At 41.4% G+C, this 12,036-nt stretch overlaps 1 protein-coding gene across 2 annotated transcripts in view; it reads right to left on the bottom strand.

Annotated features, from left to right (window-relative positions):
* Positions 1-5,247: 5,247 nt before the first annotated feature.
* Positions 5,248-12,036, bottom strand: part of LOC132126299 (peroxisome proliferator-activated receptor gamma-like) — a 55,766-nt gene continuing 48,977 nt past the window's right edge. For both annotated transcript variants that reach the window (XM_059537479.1, XM_059537478.1), the window contains exons 5-7: positions 8,880-9,079; positions 6,066-6,519; positions 5,248-5,526 (exon numbers count right to left, since the gene is read on the bottom strand). In XM_059537479.1, coding sequence (XP_059393462.1) covers positions 5,279-5,526; positions 6,066-6,519; positions 8,880-9,079 — 902 coding nt within the window. In that variant the 3' untranslated portion in view covers positions 5,248-5,278. The remainder of the gene's footprint in view (positions 5,527-6,065; positions 6,520-8,879; positions 9,080-12,036) is intronic.

The following is a 12,036-nucleotide window of genomic DNA, read 5'->3' as shown; positions in this document are numbered from 1 at the left end:
AGGGAAACTTGGCTGAATGACACCATACCGGACAGCGCGCTCCATCTGCCGGACTTTCAGCTGTTTAGAGCGGATCGCGACGCAGAATCAACGGGGAAATCGCGCGGCGGCGGGACATGCTTTTACATCAATGAACGGTGGTGTACAGATGTAACTGTGTTAAAGAAGACGTGCTGCTCAAATCTCGAAACGCTCTTCATTAACTGCAAGCCGTTCTATTCGCCGCGGGAGTTTCACTCGTTCATTCTGGTTAGTGTTTACATCCCTCCTCAAGCGCACGTGAGCTCAGCTTTACAGAAACTCGCTGATCAGATCACAGAGACAGAACAACAACACCCAGACTCTGTTTTAATCATTCTCTGGGACTTTAATAAAGCCAATCTCTCCCGTGAACTGCCAAAATACAGACAGCATGTTACTTGTCCCACAAGAGACAGTAATATATTGGATCACTGTTACACAACAATAAAGGATGCATTTCACTCTGTTCCACGAGCAGCTTTGGGACGTTCTGATCACCTTCTGGTTCATCTTATACCGACCTACAGGCAGAAACTAAAATCAGCTAAACCTGTATTAAGGACTGTAAAAAGATGGACTAATGAAGCAGAGCAGGATTTACAATCTTGTTTTGACCTCACTGATTGGAGTGTTTTTGAAGCTGCTGCCACCGATCTGGATGAACTCACAGAGACCGTAACATCATATATCAGTTTCTGTGAGGATATGTGTATTCCTACCAAGACTCAACTAAATTACAACAATGATAAACCGTGGTTCACTGCAAAACTCAGACAGCTCCGTCAGGCCAAAGAAGATGCTTACGTGAAGGGGGACAATGTCGTGTATAAACAGGCTAAATACACACTGGAAAAGGAGATCAGAGTGGCAAAGAGGAATTATTCTGAAAAAATAAGGACTCAGTTCACTTCGAACGACTCCGCATCAGTGTGGAAAAGCCTAAAGAAGATCACCAATTACAAGACACCACCCCCCAGCACTGTGGAGAATCAACGACTGGCAGACGATCTGAACGAGTTTTACTGCAGGTTTGAAAGAACACCCATCACCTGCCCTGAACACCTCTCCACACAACCGTCCACACCATTAACAGCTCCTGCAACCCATCCTGAACACCTCTCCAAACAAGCGCTCTCACCATTCACACCTCCTGCATCCCCCCTCTCCCCCACACCTGCAATACAGATCAGCGAGGATGCGGTGCGCCAGGTCTTCAGGAAGCAGAAAAGGAAAAAAGCACCAGGCCCAGATTGTGTTACACCAGCCTGTCTGAAATCCTGTGCTGACCAGCTGGCCCCCATCTTCACAAAGATCTTCAACAGATCGCTGGAGCTGTGCGAAGTCCCTTCATGCTTCAAACGCTCCACCATCATCCCCATCCCAAAGAAATCCAAAATTACAGGACTAAATGACTACAGGCCTGTGGCTTTAACATCCGTAGTCATGAAGTCATTTGAAAAACTGGTGCTGGCCCACCTGAAGGACATCACTGGACCCTTGCTGGATCCTCTTCAGTTTGCCTACAGAGCAAACAGGTCTGTGGACGATGCAGTAAACATCGGACTGCATTATGTTCTGCAACACCTAGACAGACCGGGGACCTATGTGAGGATCCTGTTTGTGGACTTCAGCTCTGCCTTTAACACGATCATCCCAAACCTCCTCCTGCCCAAACTAACTCAGCTCTCCGTGCCCACCTCCGTCTGTCAGTGGATCAACAGCTTCCTCACAGACAGGCAGCAGCTAGTGAGGCTGGGAAAATACACATCCAGCAACCGTACAATCAGCACCGGAGCTCCCCAGGGCTGTGTTCTCTCCCCACTGCTCTTCTCCCTGTACACTAATGACTGCACATCTAAGGACCCCTCTGTCAAGCTCCTGAAGTTTGCAGATGACACCACACTCATCGGCCTCATTCAGGACGGTGACGAGTCTGCTTACAGGCAGGAGTTTAAAGAGCTGGCTGTCTGGTGCACTCTCAACAACCTGGAGCTTAACACGCTCAAAACAGTGGAGACGATCGTGGACTTCAGGAGAAACCCCCCTGCACTCCCCCCCACTCACCATCATGAACAGCACTGTGACTGCAGTGGAGTCATTCAGGTTCCTGGGCACCACTATCTCTCAGGACCTGAAGTGGGACATTCACGACATTATCACGTTCCCAAGAATTAATATCTCATGGCCACGACAAAACTAAACCAGAAAGACTTGAGTTATTTTTTTTTTTTATCTTATAATGACAGTAATTTGTTAATTTATGTCCGGAGTTATGTAAATGAAAAACGAATTCGCGATCGATATGAAACTTGAGTCGACTGATGGTGACTGACTGGACTTTTTAATTATCAGATGTTTACTGTGTATATAATGTACTCGGTAAATCAGTCTATATTTGATATCCCATCAGTTTTCTAATGTTAAATAATGTTAAAAGGTGGTTTAACTCCCTCTTGTGGTCATTGTCCTGAAGCTCAGGGGGGAGAAAAATAAATAAACTGTACTTTGTGTGAAGTTTTGTAAGACTGCGCACAGTTTACCAATCTGTCCACATGGATGTAAATTGACAGTCTGTACCCACAGTTTAAAATCCGTCCCCTCGAATTGTAAAACCATGCACACAGTTTATTTATTGTTCTCTTCCCAGAACCTAGGTGGGGTCCGTAGAAAAAGCAGCTTGTTTTGGGCTTATTTTCACAGGCCTGGTTGCTTATTTGTCTCGCGAGATCTGGCAACACTGCTGCTAGTACACATACATTTGTTAATAAAGTAAATAAAACAAAAACATGAATGTTTTAATGCTATTGAATAAAAAGAAACGATCCACTTGCAAGCCTCTGCTCATCATGACAGGACCTGGATCCATAGACAGTAAAAGAAATGGACACAGCGACCCCATTGGATTCAACGGAGACAAATGAAGTCAATTAGAAGCACTTCCTGGGGATCAGGCATACTGCGCAGACTCAAATTGAGCTTGATGACATAGATGTCACGTGAGCGACCTGTAAGTCTTCTAATCGCTGTGCCAAGAGAAATCTGAATCACCCACCGAATCTTCCAGAGAAGGCGAACGTGAATAGGAGCACATTTTGGTAAGTATTCTGATTAATTATCTTCCTTGACTTTATGCCTCCACGTCCCCCTGACTGCCTCATAGACAGTAAAAGATTGCCTGCGAGCTTCTCCTCCTGTCCATACGATAATTTCTCTACTGTGCAACAGAGAGCCGCAGGTTATGACGCAATCGTTAGCCTATTTTTACAAAAACTGCTTCTACGGGACCATTTCGTAAGATACAAGGTAATGGAGCCTTTTATACATTTTCGTGTTTCTTTAGAAATAATTAATGTACAAATTGAGTCTTTAAACGCCTCAGATGTAAAGTTATTCGCTGTCAAAGTGACGCCAAAATGAATGGGAGTCAATAGGATGCTAACAGCAGGTGGGGGTCCGCTAGCCAATGGCGGCGCACAGGGGTGCTTCAAAAAAATATGAAACCCTGTCCCCCTGCCTGGATCAGTGAGCTGTGTCTCGGGCCGATGACATCACTTCCAGGGAGGCATGTTGTACACGCCCCCGTCCCTTGACTCCGCCCCCACATCAAAACAGTGCCACAAAGAGAGACGTGCAGAAAAGTGAAGCGCAAAGGAAAAATGGTATCGCAAGCTCAAACTAGACTGACACGCAAAATAAAAGCAGCGTTGCAGATAAATTAATAGATATGACCATGGAAAATATGTATTGCAAAATCATTGCTTTTGCGCTTTTTCATTTAAGTTTGGCCTCAGCAGCTCCTTCATCACTGAGAAATACTCCTGCCCCGTCCAGCTGGAAATATAATTCTGTCCAGGAGATATGCATCTACTGCGGGGTGCAGTGAAGTTCAGATACTGCAATCACAACAGGGTGTGTTCAGACACACACACACACACACACACACACACACACACACACACACACACACACACACACACACACACACACACACAGACACAGACACACACACAGACACACACACACACACACACACACACACACACAGACACAGACACACACAGACACACACAGACACACACACACACACACACACACACACACAGACACACACACACACACACACACAGACACACAGACACACACACAGACACACACACACACACACACACACACACACACACACACACACACACACGTAGGCGGCAACAGAAAAAGGTGTATTGCATGTCAATCAAAATATGTGTAAAAACTAGTTAATCCAGAAGTTAACATAGTTTGAAAATATTTATTTACATATTCAAACACATTTGACATTTAATGGCTTACATGTCATTTAAAATTCATGAAAAAGCTACCTTTTAAAATCTTTTTTTATTTTTATGTACATACATCTCGTGGATTAAAGTAAAAAATTAAGGCTTTAGATTAATTTGAAAAAATAATGTCTCTGACTGAGAAAAATTAAGCAAAACATAAGCCCTTGCAGATTTAAAAAAAAGTTCATATATGTAAAAGACAACATATTTAAGTTCAGAATTTGAGGCAAACAAGCAGATGTTTGTAAAATAATGTAAGAAAGTGTTGTATTTGCTCCATGTACAAGCGAGATGACCTGTGACCTGTGACAGACATCAGTGAATATCAGCTGCACCTGCAGATTTCTCTCTCATATATAGATATATACTGTGCATAGTTTGAGACAAACCCCAGCTCTCTGGTCCATCTGATGACTGAGCTGTGAGTGTGTTCAGTTATTACAGAGACCAGGATGTGAGATATATCTGAACCAAAACTGAATCAGTGTCAGACAGCTTCCACAAGTCCCTCTCTCACGTCATCTGTCATATAAAACTGTGACAACCACCCTGATAAACTAGCATATATATATATTATAAATTATGTATTCTTTTATAGTATAATATATAAAATAATCATCAAAAATTATGCTACATGACTTGTGTCCCAAAAGAGCATTTGAAGCAAAAAACAAACAAACATCTGTATAAAGAAGTTAATGAATTTTACATCTAAATGTATTCATATTTGCCTAGTTATCTTGACAATCTTGCCTTATTTTTGTCTTATCTTTATATATATATACATATTTTTACTCAAATGTTTATTTCCAGGTAAAAGAGAGAGTGAATCCTCAGTTGTGTGGTGTTAGACCTGCGGTGGTCTGAGGGTCACTCTTATGTCCGTGTGTGAGGTCTCTGTGGTCTGTGTTTGTCTGGACAGTGTGTGATCAGATCAGGGACTAGTACAGGTCCCTCATGATCTCCTGCAGCAGCGGGTGCAGGCTCCAGTCCACCTCGGTGTCCTTCAGCAGCTGGATCAGCTGGACGTGATCGGTCACCAGCTGACGCAGGTCCGTCATCTTCTGCAGCACTTTAGCGAACAGCTGGAGAGAGTCGGGATGGTTGATCTTCAGCTGCAGCTCTAGAGCATGAAGAACAGTCTCCTGCAGGTCCTCGATGGGCTTGACGTTCAGCAGACCCGGCCGATCTACAACCACACACACACACACACACACACACTTTACTCTAGATCACTTCAGGTCAATCTCAAAATGAAGCTTTGGTGCTTTCAAAATATCACGAACATATCTCAAAAGCAAACATTTGCCATAATATGAATGATATATTAATGAATTAGAAACTAAAAGAGTCAAAGCTCCAGAATGAGTGTCTGGTTGTACAGATCTGTTTGAGTGACAGCTGTCAGAAACTGAAGAAAACACCATCAATAGGGCTTCATTTGCTTTTCTTGCCAGTTTTTGAGATTCAGACTTTTTTTAGTTGTTCAAGAGTATTTTATCATGTGTTTGCATCTACAATGTTCACAGTTGGCTCTAAACGGCTCTCTTTCCTGCAGAGCCTAACTGTGAATTATGCCACCATAGTGCTAACCAGCCGAATACGAGCCCCGAGCTGGTGACAGCTCAGATCACAAGAGTCTGGTGAAGCTCAGCGGGGATGATATGGTGAGTCACTAGCTTGTGGTCGCAGCTGAGGTTAGTCTGATCACGGTTTGACTGAACTCACCTCCGCTCAAGATGATGACGGCCAGGAACAGAGCCATGTCGCTGTCGTCCAGCTCCAGCGTGTTGAAGCGGACGGAGAACTCAAACTTGGGCTCCATCATCTCACAGAAGGGCTTGCGCAGGCTCTTGAGGAACTCTCGGGTCATGAAGATCTGTCCGTAGGAGATGAGCGTGCCGTCCTTGTTCATGAGCGGAGCCATCATGATGATGAGCACCTCGATGACGCCGTACTTCAGCAGCGTCACCTGGTCGTTGAGGTCCAGGCCGATGAAGCCCGGGATGCTCTTGGCGAACTCGGTGACCTCGCTGACGGCTTCGGCCGAGCGAGACTGACAGCTGTGGAAGAAGCGCAGCTCCACCTCGTGCATGACACGCAGCTCCTGCGACGGCACCTGTCTGCAGTTGATCATCTGATCGCCCTCCAGAAGAGACTTCATGTCGTGAATCACGAACGGCTGGGAACCACAACAACGTGAAGGAGATTACAAGCTAGCCTGCATGACGTCTAACAGCTGTGGGACTATTTCAGTTGCTTTATCAAAGGAAATGACTACATTTCACACTCCCTTTCTGCATTTATAATGAATGTTCTGAACTGTTAATCAGTTTGACACAAGTAAAACAGTCAAACTCAACACGGATTACTGCAGGCTTTCAAAATCCTTCTTCGCTTCTATTATAATCATTTCATTTTAAACCACAGCCACCACTAAATCAGAGCGACTCTGGGATCATTCTGAGCTGAAATACACATCTGAAACCATAACAAGAGTTTAATAGATATTTTCTGAAATTGAGATGTATATACATCATCTGAAGCTGAATAAATCATCTCTCCATTGATGTGTGGTTTGTGAGGAGGACAATATTTGTCTGAGATACAACTTTTATAAATCTGGAATCTGAGGGAGCAAAAAAATCTAAATATTGAGAAAATCATCTTTAAAGTTGTTCAAATGAAGTTCTTAGCAATGCATATTACTAATCAAAACTAAAGTTTTGATATATCTACAGTGGGAAATTTACTAAATATCTTCATGGAACATGATCTTTACTTAATATCCTAATGATTTTTGAAACATTGGTGTCTTACATTTAGAGCAATCTGGGAAAGAAACCAGTTAAATCTGTGTGTGTGTGTGTGTGTGTGTGTGTGTATTTGCTGTACTGTGTGCAAACGGATGCATTCATCAACACGACCTCAAAAATGCTGACAAACAAAACACTTCCTGATTTCACGTCATTCCATCTCAAAATCAAGTTAGACAGAAATGTGAACATCAGTAATATAATTCTTTATGCCAGAATGAGCTCTGGATTCCTGACTAACTATGATTCCTCGCAGCGTTTACTCTCGCATTAGAACAGAAAACAGATTCTCGGAAGTCCCAAGCTGATCTTTCACTTTCTGTCAGCTTCCTCTGAGTCGTCTGCATGAGTGCACAAGCCCAATGTGGAACTAATCACGCATGAATTAAGACGCTTCTGATATATTCTGCTTTTATATTTGTGTAGGCCTTTCTTTCTGCAGTCTGTGCCTTTCTAAATATTTGTCCTGTAAAGCGAGCAGATGATTGGTATCACTGCTGTGCTAGTCCTTGCTCATATCTCTAGCTGAAGACACACGATGCGTGCTATGTTTGATTTCAGCTCATTTCTGCTGTCAACAGAACAGGAATGTTTAATAGAGAGGCCGAGGGGACTCATTTTTGGCTTTCATTATTGCTATGATCCTATACTGTAAATAAAATATGAAAATAGCAGCACGCAAATGAGAAATGTGAATTTGTTCTTGTTAAATGTAAAATGTTGTCTTTGAAATTAATCTTTTGTTATCTAAAGCAGTGATATTCATAAGTGTCCAAATACCTTTCAGGGTGACAGAGTGATATAATGTAATAATTAAAACAAAAAAATATAAATTAAATAAATATTTCTTTTGTTTCAATAAAAACTATTAAATAAAAATGTATACATAATTTTCTTTCATTTAGGAATTAAAAAAAACTTTTTAGTTTAACATTTTTAGTCAGCAAGGTAACATTATTTACATTACATTATTAACAATTTTTTTTACAGTGTAATATGTCTATATATATATATATGTCTATATGAATAAAAATGTTAAGTTTAGTCAAATACATTACTTAAAGTTAAGTTAAGTGAGAACTTGAATATTTCAGCTGAATAAACAACAGCCAACAAACTATGTTCAAACAATACACTGTATGGGTCAAAATTATACATTTCTCTTTTATGCCAAAAATCATTAGGATATTAAGTAAAGATCATGTTCCATCAAGATATTTAATAAATCTCCTACCGTAGATATATCAAAACTTAATGTTTGATAAGTAATATGCATTGCTAAGAACTTCATTTGAACAACTTTAAAGATGATTTTCTCAATATTTAGATTTTTTTGCTCCCTCAGATTCCAGATTTATAATAGTTGCATCTCAGACAAATAATGTCTATATATATTATATAAATATTGACTTACAGATAAAAAAATTAAAAATTGTATTTTATAATTCATTTAAATTTGATAATTGATTCATTGATTTATTTACTTTTATTTTTTATGTAATAATAACCAGTAAATAATTATTTCATCCTTTAAGGAATGCTGTGAGTGTAGCTATGTTGTTGGTTATGTTTGTGTGGTTTGTGATGGATGGTAATGATTATTTGCGATCAGCTGCTTGTAAACCTGAATCTCTGCTCTTCAGGTTGTATGTAGACTACAGCGCTGTCTGTGATGGTTCAGATTGTGCTCTGTCTCAGTGGCTGTACTGCAGAAGTGTGCACTCACTGCACTGTCGCTGCTCTTCCCTGACAGTATGGCCCTGGCCTTGGCTTTGGTCAGGGGGAAGTACTTCAGATAGGACTCATACAGATGTCTGGCCAGTGCTCGGAGGTCCGCAGATTCGGGATGCTTGTGGTCCACGTCAGTGGAGAACTCTGCCAAGAGCTTCTCCTTCTCGGCTTGCGGCATTCGACCAAAACGAATGGCTGGGAAAAAAGCAAACAAACAGACAGTTGAAAAACCCCCAAATCCCAGATGCATGCTGCTGGCAGTCTCGAGTCTGTAGGGATCTGGTGTGGGAGTTTGTTTGCAGTGTTTCGGTATGTTAACACAGGTCATTATGACCACTTCAAACAGCCCTAGTATAACAAGGAATATTTGATGAAGACTTCTCAAATATATTTGTTTGGACTTGAATTCAGCATCCATGTGATTTTATAGACAAAACCACAATGCTTTAATGTTTGTCATGTTAATGAGAAAGCTAAAAAGATTCAAGCTACAAGAGTAAACCCTGTGTGTGTGATGTTGTGACTGTCTGAGACGAGCCTCTTCGGTAATCATATCTTTACATTTATCTATCAGAGATGCTCCCTCGTTTCACATGTAATAATTACCGAAAGAACAGGATACAGTCTTCTATTCACAGCCTACTATGAAAAAATTACACTAAATACTCTGATTTATTACAGACATATTTCTTTTCTCAAGTTGTATTTATGATTTGGTTCACACTTTACATTATCATTTAACATTGATCAAAAATATTTGTTTTAGAAAAGACAAAAAAATTTATACAAAGTAAAAAGATGATTAACTTAACATATTTTCTTTGGACATAAGCCAGTGTTTTTTTTTTTTTCGATTGATGTCACATGTGCACAGCAGCAGTTCATTTGGACCAAACTCTAGTTCGTTTTTCATTGCTTGAACACAGTTTTCAAAACTCTACACACTTATCCCACGACTTTAACCACAACCTGCACAACACTGGATTTACAGAACTTTGTTCAAATGCTAACACACTGCTGTCAAAACTGTGAAGCACACATTCAAAACAGAAGAGATTTCAGCCTTGTGCCTTTCAGCTGAAAGGCTAAGCAGGTGTCTTGTCTTAGATTTTTTATACACAAACAAATATATATATATATATATATATACTGTATATATAATATGTAATGCGAATTTTCCATCATACAAACAGATGAGAGTTACATCCTTACAGTAAATGAAAATATTACAGGAATTTATTAATTTATTTATAGAATATTTACACAGATATACATTACAGTAAGTTTGATTGTAAAATATATTTTTACAACAGGACCCAAAGGCTGCCCCCAACAGGAGGAAGAGAAAAAATATTTTCAGATGAGCAGGAAAATGCTATTGTACTGTAGACATGGTTGTTGTCAACAATGCAATAAAACTGCGGGAGATTCAAGATGGAGTGCTGGCTGATAATGATATATTTGAAAACGGTGCAGAGGAAGGAATGTTATAGGTCAAAGGGCCACTGTGGAGGTTCCAGGCCAAAGGGGGGGAAATATCACCATGTGTGCTGCAATGGCCAATACAGCCATTGCTTCTCAACACAGCACTCATTGGCTCATACAACACAGAAAGGCTTATATCTTTCCTAGAACAGCTCTATGCTCAGCTAGTGCCAGTAGAACAGGGGGAGTCAGTAAGAAACCCCCAAGGTTTTGTCATAGTTTGCGATAACGTTGTTTTTCACCGCTCTGCAGCTGTCACGGATTGGTTTGCAGCACATCGCAGATTTATGGTTTTGTACCTGCCTGCAGATTCACCCTTCTTCAACCCAACAGAGAAGTTTTTCTCTGCCTGGAGGTGTAAAGTGTTTGATCACCACTCACATGACTAAATGTCTCTTTTGGAAGTCATGCAGGTGCATGGCAAGAGAGAGCATTAGATGTGATGTTGATGAAAACCTGTGGCCTGATGCTAGAGAGATTCAGGATTAGCCCCTAAATTATTTGTTCGAATTTCAGTATGTACTTTTAGTTTCTACCTTTTTTTTCTCATTACTGTAATTACGTAAATTACTACAGACTATTGAAGCAAACTGCTAATTTTCATTTACCTTAAAGAATTGTTATGTTCTTAAAATATAAATAGATCATGTGAAAGAATGTCACTCCTTTCTTTGAAGAAAATATGACTTTGTATGAAGTCACTGAAATAGTTCCAACTGTAAAGATGAAAAGTGACTATTTTCTGTATTGGTGTTTGATGCGAGTGTTTCTCCTCTCGGTGTGCTCCGAGTGACGGTGTGTGTTATCTCAGCGAGGGTTGTGTGTAGTGTTTCTCCTCTCGGTGTGTTCCGAGTGACGGTGTGTGTTATCTCAGTGAGGGTCGTGTGTGGTGTTTCTCCTCTCAGTGTGTTCTGAGTGACGGTGTGTGTTCTCTCAGCGAGGGTTGTGTGTGGTGTTTCTCCTCTCGGTGTGTTTCGAGTGACGGTGTGTGATATCTCAGTGAGGGTTGTGTGTGGTGTTTCTCCTCTCGGTGTGTTCCGGGTGACGGTGTGTGTTATCTCAGTGAGGGTTGTGTGTAGTGTTTCTCCTCTCGGTGTGTTCTGAGTGACGGTGTGTGTTATCTCACTGAGGGTTGTGTGTGGTGTTTCTCCTCTCGGTGTGTTCCGGGTGACGGTGTGTGTTATCTCAGTGAGGGTTGTGTGTAGTGTTTCTCCTCTCGGTGTGTTCCGAGTGACGGTGTGTGTTATCTCAGTGAGGGTCGTTTGTAGTGTTTCTCCTCTCGGTGTGTTCTGAGTGACGGTGTGTGTTATCTCAGTGAGGGTTGTGTGTAGTGTTTCTCCTCTCAGTGTGCTCCGAGTAACGGTGTGTGTTATCTCAGCGATGGTTGTGTGTGGTGTTTCTCCTCTCGGTGTGTTCTGAGTGACGGTGTGTGTTATCTCAGTGAGGGTCGTTTGTAGTGTTTCTCCTCTCGGTGTGTTCTGAGTGACGGTGTGTGTTATCTCAGTGAGGGTTGTGTTTAGTGTTTCTCCTCTCGGTGTGTTCCGAGTGACGGTGTGTGTTATCTCAGTGAGGGTCGTTTGTAGTGTTTCTCCTCTCGGTGTGTTCTGAGTGACGGTGTGTGTTATCTCAGTGAGGGTCGTGTGTAGTGTTTCTCCTCTCAGTGTGTT

The sequence above is a fragment of the Carassius carassius genome, chromosome 44 (assembly GCF_963082965.1).
Source record: "Carassius carassius chromosome 44, fCarCar2.1, whole genome shotgun sequence".
In the NCBI taxonomy this organism is placed as follows: Eukaryota; Metazoa; Chordata; class Actinopteri; order Cypriniformes; family Cyprinidae; genus Carassius; species Carassius carassius.
This window is presented reverse-complemented; position numbering and strand designations above follow the sequence as displayed.